At 50.6% G+C, this 13,734-nt stretch overlaps 1 protein-coding gene across 3 annotated transcripts in view; it reads left to right on the top strand.

The window, feature by feature from the left end:
- strn (striatin, calmodulin binding protein) overlaps positions 1-13,734 on the top strand; it is a 32,916-nt gene that overhangs the window by 10,822 nt on the left and 8,360 nt on the right. For all 3 annotated transcript variants that reach the window (XR_005893931.1, XM_041035394.1, XM_041035395.1), the window contains exons 2-8: positions 5,553-5,656; positions 6,118-6,191; positions 7,869-7,953; positions 10,539-10,709; positions 11,012-11,147; positions 11,386-11,548; positions 13,078-13,191. Coding sequence is in view for 2 of the 3 variants with exons in the window: in XM_041035394.1 (XP_040891328.1) it covers positions 5,553-5,656; positions 6,118-6,191; positions 7,869-7,953; positions 10,539-10,709; positions 11,012-11,147; positions 11,386-11,548; positions 13,078-13,191 (847 nt within the window). In the remaining variant the exon portion in view is untranslated. The remainder of the gene's footprint in view (positions 1-5,552; positions 5,657-6,117; positions 6,192-7,868; positions 7,954-10,538; positions 10,710-11,011; positions 11,148-11,385; positions 11,549-13,077; positions 13,192-13,734) is intronic.

The raw sequence follows: 13,734 nt of genomic DNA, 5'->3' as shown, positions 1-13,734 counted from the left end.
CCTGGACTCAGACTCTTCAGGTGGACTCAGACTCATTAGGTGGACTCAGACTCTTCAGCTGGACTCAGACTCTTCAGGTGGACTCAGACTCATCACCTGGACTCAGACTCATCACCTGGACTCAGACTCATCAGGTGGACTCAGACTCTTCAGCTGGACTCAGACTCTTCAGGTGGACTCAGACTCATCAGGTGGACTCAGACTCTTCAGCTGGACTCAGACTCTTCAGGTGGACTCAGACTCATCACCTGGACTCAGACTCATCAGGTGGACTCAGACTCTTCAGCTGGACTCAGACTCATCACCTGGACTCAGACTCTTCAGGTGGACTCAGACTCATCAGGTGGACTCAGACTCATCACCTGGACTCAGACTCTTCAGGTGGACTCAGACTCTTCAGGTGGACTCAGACTCATTAGGTGGACTCAGACTCTTCAGCTGGACTCAGACTCTTCAGGTGGACTCAGACTCATCACCTGGACTCAGACTCATCACCTGGACTCAGACTCTTCAGGTGGACTCAGACTCATCACCTGGACTCAGACTCTTCAGGTGGACTCAGACTCATCAGGTGGACTCAGACTCATCAGGTGGACTCAGACTCTTCAGCTGGACTCAGACTCTTCAGCTGGACTCAGACTCATCACCTGGACTCAGACTCATCAGGTGGACTCAGACTCTTCAGCTGGACTCAGACTCTTCAGGTGGACTCAGACTCATCAGGTGGACTCAGACTCTTCAGCTGGACTCAGACTCATCAGCTGGACTCAGACTCTTCAGGTGGACTCAGACTCATCAGGTGGACTCAGACTCATCAGGTGGACTCAGACTCTTCAGCTGGACTCAGACTCATCACCTGGACTCAGACTCTTCAGCTGGACTCAGACTCTTCAGGTGGACTCAGACTCATCACCTGGACTCAGACTCATCAGGTGGACTCAGACTCTTCAGCTGGACTCAGACTCATCACCTGGACTCAGACTCTTCAGGTGGACTCAGACTATCAGGTGGACTCAGACTCATCAGGTGGACTCAGACTCTTCAGCTGGACTCAGACTCTTCAGGTGGACTCAGACTCATCACCTGGACTCAGACTCATCAGGTGGACTCAGACTCTTCAGCTGGACTCAGACTCTTCAGGTGGACTCAGACTCTTCAGGTGGACTCAGACTCTTCAGGTGGACTCAGACTCATCACCTGGACTCAGACTCATCAGGTGGACTCAGACTCATCAGGTGGACTCAGACTCATCACCTGGACTCAGACTCTTCAGCTGGACTCAGACTCTTCAGGTGGACTCAGACTCTTCAGGTGGACTCAGACTCATCACCTGGACTCAGACTCATCACCTGGACTCAGACTCATCACCTGGACTCAGACTCTTCAGGTGGACTCAGACTCATCAGGTGGACTCAGACTCTTCAGGTGGACTCAGACTCATCAGGTGGACTCAGACTCATCACCTGGACTCAGACTCATCACCTGGACTCAGACTCTTCAGGTGGACTCAGACTCATCATGTGGACTCAGACTCTTCAGCTGGACTCAGACTCTTCAGGTGGACTCAGACTCATCACCTGGACTCAGACTCATCAGGTGGACTCAGACTCTTCAGCTGGACTCAGACTCATCACCTGGACTCAGACTCTTCAGGTGGACTCAGACTCATCAGGTGGACTCAGACTCATCACCTGGACTCAGACTCTTCAGGTGGACTCAGACTCTTCAGGTGGACTCAGACTCTGCTCCAGATGAGGGGTCGTGTTGATCTCTAACTGCTGGATGTAAATAAACAGCTGTTTGTTAACACGTTAAACGTGTCGACTTCCTGAGGTGACAGCGTGTCCATGTTGTGTTGGGGCTAGAAAAACAAATATTGCTGCTGTGAGTCGGCAACGCAACGACAGTTTGCTCACACTGGTACAAAGACAGCAACCTGTTGACCAGCTGACTCAGCGCTGAGCGATGTGCTGGATTAATGTCAAGCTGTGTTATATCATCAAGTACCTGCTCAGCACCTGAGTTCCCACTGGTGAAGCCACAGCAGCACAGCAGCAGGTACACAGTGCAGGTGAAACAGGTTTGATCATGTGACCACAGAAGGTTTGTCTCACCTTTAAAGTCCCGATGAGAAGCTGAGAGACATTTTCTCTGTGAGGAGCAGTCCATCAGCACGTCTGCTCCCTCTGTGATCCGATGTAGAGCACTGACTGACTTGCTGCTAAAAAAGAAAGAAGGGCTGATGGGAATTTTTAACAAGTGGGTTACCCAGTTTGTCCCGCCGGTTGTCCCGCCTGCCACGTGGCTTTGTTTCATCTCAAAGTCCTCCACCTGGATTTAACCCTCCGCTGATCTGTGATCGTCTTTTAGGTTCTGTTTGTTCTGTCCAGGTGTCCAGGTGTCCCGGTGTCCAGGTGTCCAGGTGCGCCTCTCCTGCCCTGACGGAGGAGGAGGCAGTGGCTGTATTTCCATAAAACCAAGTCAGGAAAAACGCAGGTGGTGCTGTGAACTTCCGTGCGATCAGCAGTCTGACTGCAGCTTCATCCGTCTTCAGCTCTGCAGTGACGTGTGTAAATAAGAGACGAAAGTCGACTCAGCATCATTTTAATTTCAACTCTAAAAAAACCAAACCCATAAATTCAAATGCAGGTGTTTCACATTTTAGCTCTTTGTCATAGAACAGGCACAGTCAGACTCTCAGAGGGGTGACGGCAGAGTGGAAGGTCTTTGACCTGTGGTATGGTTCTGGTTCTGGACCTGGTCCTGGTCCTGGTCCTGGACCTGGTCCTGGTTCTGCTGCCTTTCCATCCAGCTCTCCTCACTGTGAGGCACTCACAGGCTGCTGAAACATGACATTCAGTGTCAGTAAAATCTATAATTATGAGAAAGGACGCCCCCAACACGCTGCAGATGCATTCCTACACAAAGGCCCATTAAACATCACCCATCCCACGAGTTCACCGTCATCCTCGGACGCCATGGCAACAGACGAAGGAGCTTCGCCGAGCTCAGACGGTAGAGTCGCTGCAAATGTTTAAACTGCTCGTTTTTACATCTGTAACTTGTTTAAGATCTCGCTTCTGCCGGACTCAGAGCAGCTGCAGCTCCTGCTGATGAAATCAAACAGCAGCGACGTTCTAACCTTCACACAGGTGAAAGTCCGTCACAGAGCAGGACGATCAGCTCTGTGTGATCGGCCTCTTCCACGTGTAACAGAGTCTCAGTTCACTGTCGCCATCTCAGCGAAATGCAGATGCAGTAGCCTCGAGTGTGGAGCGACCCACTTACAATGTGTGTTTGACATGAATGAAGGGCTGAGTGTCCTACTTCCTCCTCAGTGTGTGTGTGTGTGTGTGTCTGTGTGTGTGTGTGTGTGTGTGTGTGTGTGTGTGTGTGTGGTCCAGTCAGTGAGTGTGTAAACTGATCTGGAAGCGACGATCGTCCACTCTGATCAGATCAAAACACTGAATCACAGATTGATTGGTTTGTGTTGTGATGTGTGTACGAACCATTTTCCTGTTTCCTGATTCAGATTCCTGCAGTGCCACAGAGTTAACAAACAAACAAACAAACAAACAAACAAACATCAGGAAAGTGATTTCCATGACACAGATGTGAACAAATGTTAGAAGACTTCACATTCATCGTTTCTCGTTGGGGCGCCCCCTAGTGGCCACGGGCCTTTACTTTAGCTGTGGGCTGTTTGATTCGTGGCAGGTGAGTTAGTTCAGGTAGCTGCTGCACTGGGATCAGACTGTTCTTCAGAGAAGAGTCAGGTGACAGGAGGAAACGCTCCACAGCTTCCTGCCTGCTGAACTCTCACATGAAATGTCACAGCTGACCTGGTTTTTCAAAGCGGCTGGCCACACAAACACACACACACACACACACACACACACACACACACACACACACACACACACACACACAAACAAACACACACGTGAGTGTGAGGCAGAGGAGCTGGGGGGGGGGGGGGGGGGGGGGCTGTGATCAGGCCTGACACCATGGGTCTGCCTGGGTAACAGCTGGGTCTCTGCATCAGAGCCTGCAGCTCTCACACACCGTGAACTCTGAAACCGGCTCACGGTCACAGTCACATCACTGTATTCAACATGAATAAAAGACATTGAACTTTTATTTAACCTTCGTGTGAACACAGATATATCTGTACGAGCTAAAGGACTCCATGCGCTGCATTAATTATATCAATGAGCATTAATTCCAGAACCTCAGCAGAGACGCGCCGAACATGCTAACGCTAGCGAGAAGAAGCTAACTCTGCGTAACTTTCCCAACAGGAATACACTGAAACGTTCTCTCACCGCGACGTTAACAAAACACACACAACTCAACACAACTGAACACAACGTTAGAGAAGAACAACACCGTGTTAAAACAGGAAGTACCTTCAAAATAAAAGTCTTCGAACAAAATAGAATATAACAGAATAAAAGCATACGAGACACTGGCCTGAGTTAAAAACAGGCCGCCTTAACAGTCATTTACATGGAGAGGGTTTGAAGCGCGGCCCAGGGTCCGTGGCCTGACCCCGGGTCGGTCACATGCCGTCTGTTCCCACGCCGCTGATCCGCCCGGCACAGCGTCTGACAGGAGACACTAAGACGGCTCAGACGCCGAGTGGAGCGCCGTTAGTCGGTCACAAGTCTCCCATCAGTCCTGTGCTGAACCTTCAGACACTCAGTCAGCCTGTCCCATTTCCCAGGAGGCTTTGGGCCCCAGCCTGGATACCTGCTGACCCAGTGGACTGTTCAGGGCGGGAATCTGAGAGGACTGAGTGTGATTGGGATTCTTCAGGTCATGAAGTGGTTGGATGGAGGAGCTGGCTGCGTCCTCCGGTCCATGCTGGCAAACCTGACGGAGCCTGTGGGCAAACGGACGGTTGGCACAGTCAGACCCGTTTGACTGAACTTAATTCAAACAGGTCTGAAAACAAACTTGAAGGATTTGTCTGGAACTTTTCTACTTTTTAAAGACCAGACGAACATTTGTCTGTGAGCCCAGCTCAAAGCACCGACGCTCGGTTCATTCCCACACGTCAGGGAAGAGTCTGGCTTAAATCCACAGATCCACACCGCTGCCGCTTCCCCTCCAACCTCAGAGGGACTGTGGTGGAGCTGCTCGCCAGAGTTAGAGCTAAACGAAAACAGAATTCGACCCGATGAAACGTTAATAATCTCTGTGTGGGAATGAGATTCTCACACGTCAGAGACAGAGATGAGAGGAAGTGTGAGCTCAGTGGATCATCAAGGCAAATAATCACAGCAGCTGCGAGAGTCTGTCAGGTGGATTCACACTCACTGATTACTCTGTTGATTCAGTGATGTTTTATTTTCTCATCATCATCATCATGTTTCTATCAGCCCCCTGAGGCTGTGCTCAGTCTCATCCTCTGTGTGCGCTGCCCTTTTTAGCTTCGTGCGATTAACTGAACTCTGGTGTTTAACAGGAAACAGAGCAGGGCCTGGATCTGACTGACCTCAGTGGGAACGTTCAGATCAGTCACTCAGTGTTTCCTCTGCTCCCTCCAGGCTCAGATCGCCTTCCTGCAGGGGGAGAGGCGGGGTCAGGAGAACCTGAAGAAAGACCTGGTGAGACGAATCAAGATGCTGGAGTACGCCCTCAAACAGGAGAGGTCAGTGCATTAGCTGGATATCTGCAGACGGCCGGGTCACTTCACAGCTGTTAGAGGCCAGTTTACAGTTATACACTCGAGTAAAGGACATGAGTGCAGTAGGTGGAGCTGGGGGTGTGTTCTGCTCCACACCTCCACATTTTTAGTCCTTTCAGACCCGTAGCCTTCAGACCCAGCTGCTGCTGACTCAGGTGACATCACCTGAGGACAGTTATCAGACACATGCAGTCCCCAACACCTGGACACACATGCTGACGTTCACAGTCAGGGTCCAAAGCCAGCTCACCACCTGGAGTCCCTGCAGTCCCAGGAGCTGTTGCAGGTTAATAATAATCTGAGGACAGAGACACACCGCACACATATATAGTTCCATTTATAAAAAGAGGCTCAGTGATTTAATAATGTGTGTGTGTGTGTGTGTGTGTGTGTGTGTGTGTGTGTGTGTGTGTGTTCACCCACAGGGCCAAATACCATAAGCTGAAATATGGGACAGAACTGAACCAGGGGGAGATCAAACCACCGAGTTATGATTCAGGTAAGACCGACCCGTCTCTGTCTGTCCCTCTGCTGTCTTCCTGTCTGTCTTACTGATAAACAGCTGCTGGTCTCCGGTCGGTCTGACACACACCTGATCAGGCTCAGGTGATGTTTCCAGACTACGAGCTGTGTGCGCCGGCATCTTCAGGAAACAGAGGTCTAACCCAGAGGAGAGAAACAGGGGGGCTGATCGATTCATCGGTTTCTGATCAAACTGCTTTTTCACACAAAGCGATCACGTGATCACGTGAAGCTGCGGGTTATTGCAGTGCTCCTGACTGACCCAGGATCTGCTGTGTCCGCTGTTTCACACATACCTGCCGCCTCCCTACCTGCACGAGCTCACCGATCAGAAGAGGCGTGCTGCGCGTGCACAGGTCAGGCTAACGCAATCAGCATCACCTGCTCCACCTGCTGCTTCATTAGTCAAACGGCTTCAGCTGCAGCAGAAGCGGAGTGACGGCGTTTAATCCCCCAATCTGAGGCCGCAGACGTGCAGCAGAAACAGGTACTGTGCAACACCTGAAGCTGCAGCATCCAGCGGAGACACGAGCCGTTTATACCGACACCTGAAGAATCACCGCAGGTGTTTGTATGACGGAGAAGTTCCGGTGAGAAGTGTGAGAACGATGCTCAGGCCCGAAGCAGCGAACACACCGGGAGATAACGGCTGCCATCACACACCGCACTGTACCTGCTGCAGCCAGGCTGCCATCCCACAGCTGTCCGTGGGAGTGCAAACAAAAAGCGTGGAGTTTTCTGCCACAGCTGCTGAGATGTGGTCACGCAGAGCGACCGAGCCGTGTCTTAGTCTGACTGTACATTTCGTAAATGACTGGGAGTTGAAAAGTGTCTGCCTGCAGACAGCAGACTGTCCCACTGACCGGAGAGGACAAAGAGTTCAGACAGTCAAAGATGCTTCATCTGTAATAACTGCTGCTGCTCAGTGACTTTATAGAAAGTTCCTGCTTCATAAACACATTTGAAATCAGTTCTTAACTTTAGTTTTCATTCCTGCATCAGAGCGATGGAATTTTCCGTCATGTCTGTAAATGTGACTGTTCACTGTGAATTTTACACTGAAGCTGGATTTGAAGAAAAATGTGAATCAAATCGAATTCACAGTTAAAGGCAGGGACCTCCGCGGTGCTGCGTCTCCTTCAGCTGACTGTCAGCTGTGAATGTGAAAAGTTATGTGGCGCAGCGGTGACTGACGGACGGACGGACTGACTGGCAGAGGTCGACAGAATGCACAGATGTTAACCAGCAGCAGGACGCCCCACAGCCTGCATCATGTAAAACTCAGGCACAGCCTTCAAACCAACATGGATCAAAGAACCTGGTTGGGCCAAAGGTCCGATCTCCCTCCTCCCCTGGCATCGCTCTGACTTTTGAGAGGACAGTTCTGATCCGGGTGTCTCTTTGACGCCTCCCTGTGGACATATGGTGGACCACTGGGAGAAGAGCCCCGTGGGAGACCAGAATCCCGTTTCTGGATTATGTATCCACGTGGGAGCGCGTCAGGCTTCCCCAGGAGGAGCTGAAGGACGAGGCCGGGGAGAAGGATGTGTGGGTTTGTTGCTTTGGGAATTGAACAGATGCACAGGAACATGTTGGTAACTCTCTGTCTCTCTGTCTGTCTGTGTGTCTCTGTCTCTGTCTCTGTGTCTCTCAGATGAGGGGAATGATAGTGAGGTTCCCAGTCCTCCAAACAGCAGCCATCAGCTCAGCTGGAAACAAGGACGGCAGCTGCTCAGACAGTGAGTGTACACACACACACACACACACACACACACACACACACACACACACAGGCTAATTGAGACTTTCACAGTGTCATGGGACAGCAGACTCTGCGAGTGTGTGTCTGTGTGTGTTTGTATTTGTGTGTAGTTTCCAGCATATTAACATCGTTCTGTGTGACCATCAGGTTTAAATCAGAGAAACAGAGGCTGCAGAACTTCATTCAGAATCCTGCTGTTTTTACAGTGATCCAGTGAGAGGCTCACTGCTGATTCAGCTGCACTCACCTGTAGCTGACCTGGCAGCAGCACGTCTGATGAGCTGTTGTCGTCCATCAGATCTCAGCTGTTCTGGCAGAACACCAGACAAACTCGGGTCCGTCTTTGTGTCTGGGTGGGTTTTTAATGACAGTACAGGCAGCAAGAAAATCAGGTCACCTGACTGTGGCTCATCATGGCCTGAGCAGGTGATGTCAGAGTCACCTGACCTCTCCCAGAGAATCCAGCCTGCAGAGAAACCTTCTGCTCAGAGATGGTCCATCACAGTGATGATGCTCCACACACAGGTCGTCTCACTTTCATCTTCTTGTTTTGACCAAGTTATATCATCAGTCCTGGTGATGGACTAAAGCGTCCACAACTACTGATGTGGCTGAGATGAACGTCTTGGTGAGATTGTTTTGCCGACTGCTGTTTCCAAAGTCCAAGAGGACAATGTCTTCACCTTTCTGACAACCAACAGCACTAAAAGTGTCTCTGTCTCTGTCTCTTCATGTGATCCCAGACTGACTCACGATCCTGAGATCAGGTCCGTCTGCAGCAGGACTCCTTGTCCTGACGACCATGCTGGTGATCAGTACACAGGACTCAGTCATATCAGCATCATGTGAGCAGACACAGTGTTCGCTCATTTTCCAACATGTGGTCGACGTGTTCATCGGTGTTTCTTCCTCACAGATTTCCCTGTGTAACTGGACGCTGTCACAGTGTCCACATGGTGCGTATCAGGACATACATGTTCATCCATGGACAGTGTGTACGTCTCCACGTCTCTGTGGGGAAAGACAAAGCGTGAGCGTCTTAGCACAGACACAGTCAGTACAGCTGATGTTTGTGTGAACGTTTTCTCAGATTAATTTCTGTGTCAGTGAGGACACAGAACACGTGTCTGTAACGTGTGCAGATCATATACAGTGTGTGTGTGTGTGTGTGTGTGTCTGTGTCTGTGTCTGTGTGTGTGTGTGTGTGTGTGTGTGTGTGTGTGTGTCTGTGTCTGTGTCTGTGTCTGTGTGTGTGTGTGTGTGTGTGTGTTCTGTGTGTGTGGTGTGTGTGTGTGTGTGTGTCTGTGTCTGTGTCTGTGTCTGTGTCTGTGTGTGTTGTGTGTGTGTGTGTTGTGTGTGTGTGTGTCTGTGTCTGTGTGTGTGTGTGTGTGTGTGTGTGTGTCTGTGTGTGTTGTGTGTGTGTGTGTGTGTGTTGTGTGTGTTGTGTGTGTTGTGTGTTGTGTGTGTGGTGACAGTGAATGGAGGATTGTGTGGAGGCCTCCTGCGATCGGAGAGGCTGGTACAGAGGGAGGAGGGAGTCTGTCCTTCCTCTCTCTCTGTGAACAAACACACTGCATTCTATTCAGAATAAGTCTCTGTCCACTGAGGATACGACGTCCATAAAACCGTGTTGGGGTTGGCGGTGTCCTGCTTCTCTGTCCCAGGGTGCAGGTACAGTACAGAGCTCTGAGTTTTACTCAGCAGAGGTGAGCTGCTTCTGGGCCTGCTGCTGTTGTTGTTGTTGTTGTTGTTGTTGTTGTTGTTGATGGAAAACCAGAAAGCTGTGTGCTTCGGTTTGGTGTAGTCAGCGTGTGTGAACTCAGCAGCTCCACAGATCCACTGCAGCGATGAGGAGCGGAGAAATATTGAAGTCGGTAGAATCAGCTCCTCGTTTGTTGTCGGCAAAATTTTCGTGGCAGTTTTGTTGAAATTGTCCTGTGAGCATTTTGTCAAACGCTGAGGGAACTGTCCCGGATCAGTGGGAGGACACACTGTGATGTTCCTAATGTTGGTGGCATCGCCCTTTAAGGATGCTGCTCCATTGATATAATTATGGTGTTGTGTAAGATCAGCGGGTACAGCAAGGCACCGCTGCTGCAGGAAGACACGCAGAGCCTGCAGAGAGGGACGTCCAGACGTCTCTGGTCAAGTGAGACAAAGTCAGTGGAGAGTCACTGGATCTTATGTCTCGATCCACCTGATTGGACATTTTTCTGCTGTGATTCTGTCCTTTCCAGCTGTGTACAGGTCCAACGCACTGAAGCAGCTTCTCCTCCTTTACTGTGACGTATAGACTAAGTATACATGTTCTGTTTGACTTCCTGTGTGAAAACAAGGAAATTAAATGCAAATGTATTATCCATGAATTTGCATTTATGAATATGTTAAGTTTAACCAGTGAAATTTAAGATTTGAAACTGAGAACTCCTGGTTTTGTTGCTTTGTCAGAGGCTAAATATGCTTCACCTCCACTCTGAGCAAAGCTGTGGTAATGTAATGTAACTGTCACCACAGGGATGCCTGCAGCCACTGAGCCGCCTCCTGTGTCCTGCTGTCCCTCAGGTACCTGCAGGAGGTGGGATACACAGACACCATCCTGGATGTGAAGTCTCAGAGGGTGAGAGCGCTGCTCGGTCTGACCGGAGACTCAGGAGACAAACCTTCAGAGAGGAAAACCGAACCCATGGTGAACGGCACCGAACCGTCCTCTCTGAAGGACAGCGGCATGGTCAGGTACGACACACACACACACACACACACACACACACACACACACACACACACACACACACACACACACACACACGCACTGCAGCAATGACAACAACAGAAATAAACTGCATTTCTATTATTCTCAAAACTGAGAAAAGTCCTGAGACATCCGAAGACAAAAAGGTCTTTTCCAGGCAGCAGTTTGGTAGCTGCTGCTTCATGTTTCTGTTTTCGTTTCAGATTTTTCACTAATGAAAAATAAATTCTCTTCTTTCACATCCTGCTGCTTTTACCACCACACTCACCTTTTCTGTTTCCTGCAGTAAACCCGACATGTCGGACTCAGCCACCGTGTTGGAGGCCTTCAAGTTCATAGAGAGCGCCGCAGCAGAGTTCAGCGACGAGGACGAGGAGGACGACAGTGAAGGGAGGGACAAAACCATCCTGGACCTGGCTGCGGTGAGACAAGACCCAGATTAACCCACACACCCACTCACTGTGGATTCATTAAAGCTGCATTTTGGCCACTAGGGGGCAGAAACATTTGTGTCCACTGATTAATGAAAGTCCAATGTCCAGCTGTCTGTCTCTGCACTAGCTGGTCTCCTGCCTGCTGTTCAGAGCTGGGAAAGTCGGTTTGTGCTGAAAGCTGCAGCTGGTAACCAGCCTGACTTCCTCATTCTGTAACTTCCAACAGATGGTGAAGAAGAAACAGTCATCAACACCGTCTTCCACGACCTCTGACCTCAGCGACGACCCCGACACAGAGGAGGCCCTGAAGGGGTTCGACTTCTTGGCCAGTCCAGACGAGCTGGATGGATCCCCTGAGTCCAGGAGCGGCGAGGACAGCGGAGAGTGGGGTGAGAGTTCATGCTAATCATGTTTAAGTCTCTTAACGTCTCTTTGATGATGTCACTGGTAGATACCCTCAGTGTGAACTCTGACAGGAAGACGGTTGTGGAGCAGGTTTACTGTGAACAGGTGAAGCTTATTCAGACAGAAACAGCACGGTGACGCCGCACAGACGCCGCACAGACGCGGTGACGCCGCACAGACGCCGCACAGACGCCGCACAGACGCCGCACAGACGCGGTGACGCCGCACAGACATGTTGCTCTCCATAGAGTGGAGTTGCTGGTTGTATAGATGCAGAGTGTAACTCTACATAAGATCAGAGTCTGTGATTGTGAAGGTGAGATAAACCAAAGTGCGTGTGTGCGTGCGTGTCTGTGCGTGTGTGTGTGTGTGCATGTGCGTGTGTGTGTCTGTGTGTGTGGCTGCTCCTGCACCGACACACTTCCTCTCTATTTATATAAGTCTTTACAAAATAAAGGTCTCGGCTGGTGACCTCGCCGCCCCCACACTTTACACTAAATCCCCCTTTTTCCACCGTTACTTAGCAACACGTTCAGTGTCATTTGGCCAATGACAAAAAGCTTCCCCCACGCAGCTGGTGATTCAACGCTTCACAGTCCAGATAGTTGTAACGAGTGCTGACTCAGCGCAGCAGGCCTCACCACCCTCGGTTTTCATGGCGTTGAAGGATTTAGCTGTTTTCTCTGTAGATTTCAGAAGCAGCGTCTTTTCATTCTGAGCTGTGAAACCGTCACCTGGTCTGGCCGTCGTCCCTCCTCGCCGTCGCCCCTCCTCGCTGCCGTCGTCCCTCCTCGCCGTCGCCCCTCCTCGCTGCCGTCGCCCCTCCTCGTCGTCGCCCCTCCTCGCCGCCGTCCCTCCTCGCCGCCGTCCCTCCTCGTCGTCGTCGTCCCTCCTCGCCGTCGCCCCTCCTCGCTGCCGTCGCCCCTCCTCGCCGTCGCCCCTCCTCGCCGTCGTCCCTCCTCGCCTCTCTCTTGAGCTCAGTAAAGCATTTGACTTTCTGTTACTGCAGAGGCTTTAACATGTGTGTCTGACACCGCACCGTCCCTCGTGACAGTCGTCATCTTTAAGGTTGTTTGTTTCACTGTTCATGAGAAAGTGTGAACCTGAATTAACATTTCACTTCCAGAGCTGCAGAGAACCATCAGTTTGTTCCGGTGTCGTGTGGATCCCAGCTCTTATTCTCCATCTGTTTGTTGAATTTGTTGGTTGTGTCTTACAGACACGCGGCTCATGTGTTTGTTTGTTCCTTTAAATCAGTTTTTGTTTAGCTTGTGTTTTGGAGTTTGTGAGTGTCCTCAGCTCCAGGTGTTCACAGCTGGAAGGACAGACCCACAATCAGTTTCCCTTTAACCGTCCTCCCTCCTCATCCCCTCTGCCTCAGCAGGTCTGTCAGAGCTGCTTGTTGTGTACTTTAGTTCATCCTGACACTTAAAACAGGTCTCTACCCCACCTTCCTCCTCCTCCTCCTCCTCCTCCTACACCCCCCCCCCCCCCCCCTCCTGCTGGCCTGTAGAGAAGGAAGAGCAGTCTCCTCTGGGTGAACTGGCTTGGGACGTGGACCAGGGACTGATAGCCCAGCTCAAGGAGCAGTACAGGAAGGAACGCAAGGGCAAGAAGGGGGTGAAGAGTAAGTTTGGTACCAGGCCTGTGCTTCATCCTCTCTCTCCTCCTCTGCTCTTTGGTTTTTGTGTTGTTGTTGTTGTTGTATTTTATTTATTTATTTATTTATTTATTTATTTATTTTTGGACTCTCTTTGTGTTGGTTTCTCACTCTGCTGCTTTCCTTCTCCTCTGTGTGTCAGAGGACACAGCACCACCACATGTCAGCAGCCGTAGCGTCCATCGACCCGATCTGTCGCTCAGCAACCTGTCGAAGGTCCACGTGTGTTTTACACCATGAGACAGGTGTCACTGCACCGTGAGACACGGCAGCAGACAGACAGACAGACAGACAGACAGACAGACAGACAGACAGACATGTACAGACAGACATGTACAGACAGACATGTACAGACAGACATGTACAGACAGACATGTACAGACATGTACAGACAGACATGTACAGACAGACATGTACAGACAGACATGTACAGACAGACATGTACAGACAGACATGTACAGACAGACATGTACAGACATGTACAGATATTAATGGTTAAACAGTGGAAGA

This window comes from Toxotes jaculatrix, chromosome 4, assembly GCF_017976425.1.
Source record: "Toxotes jaculatrix isolate fToxJac2 chromosome 4, fToxJac2.pri, whole genome shotgun sequence".
NCBI lineage: Eukaryota > Metazoa > Chordata > Actinopteri > Toxotidae > Toxotes > Toxotes jaculatrix.
This window is presented reverse-complemented; position numbering and strand designations above follow the sequence as displayed.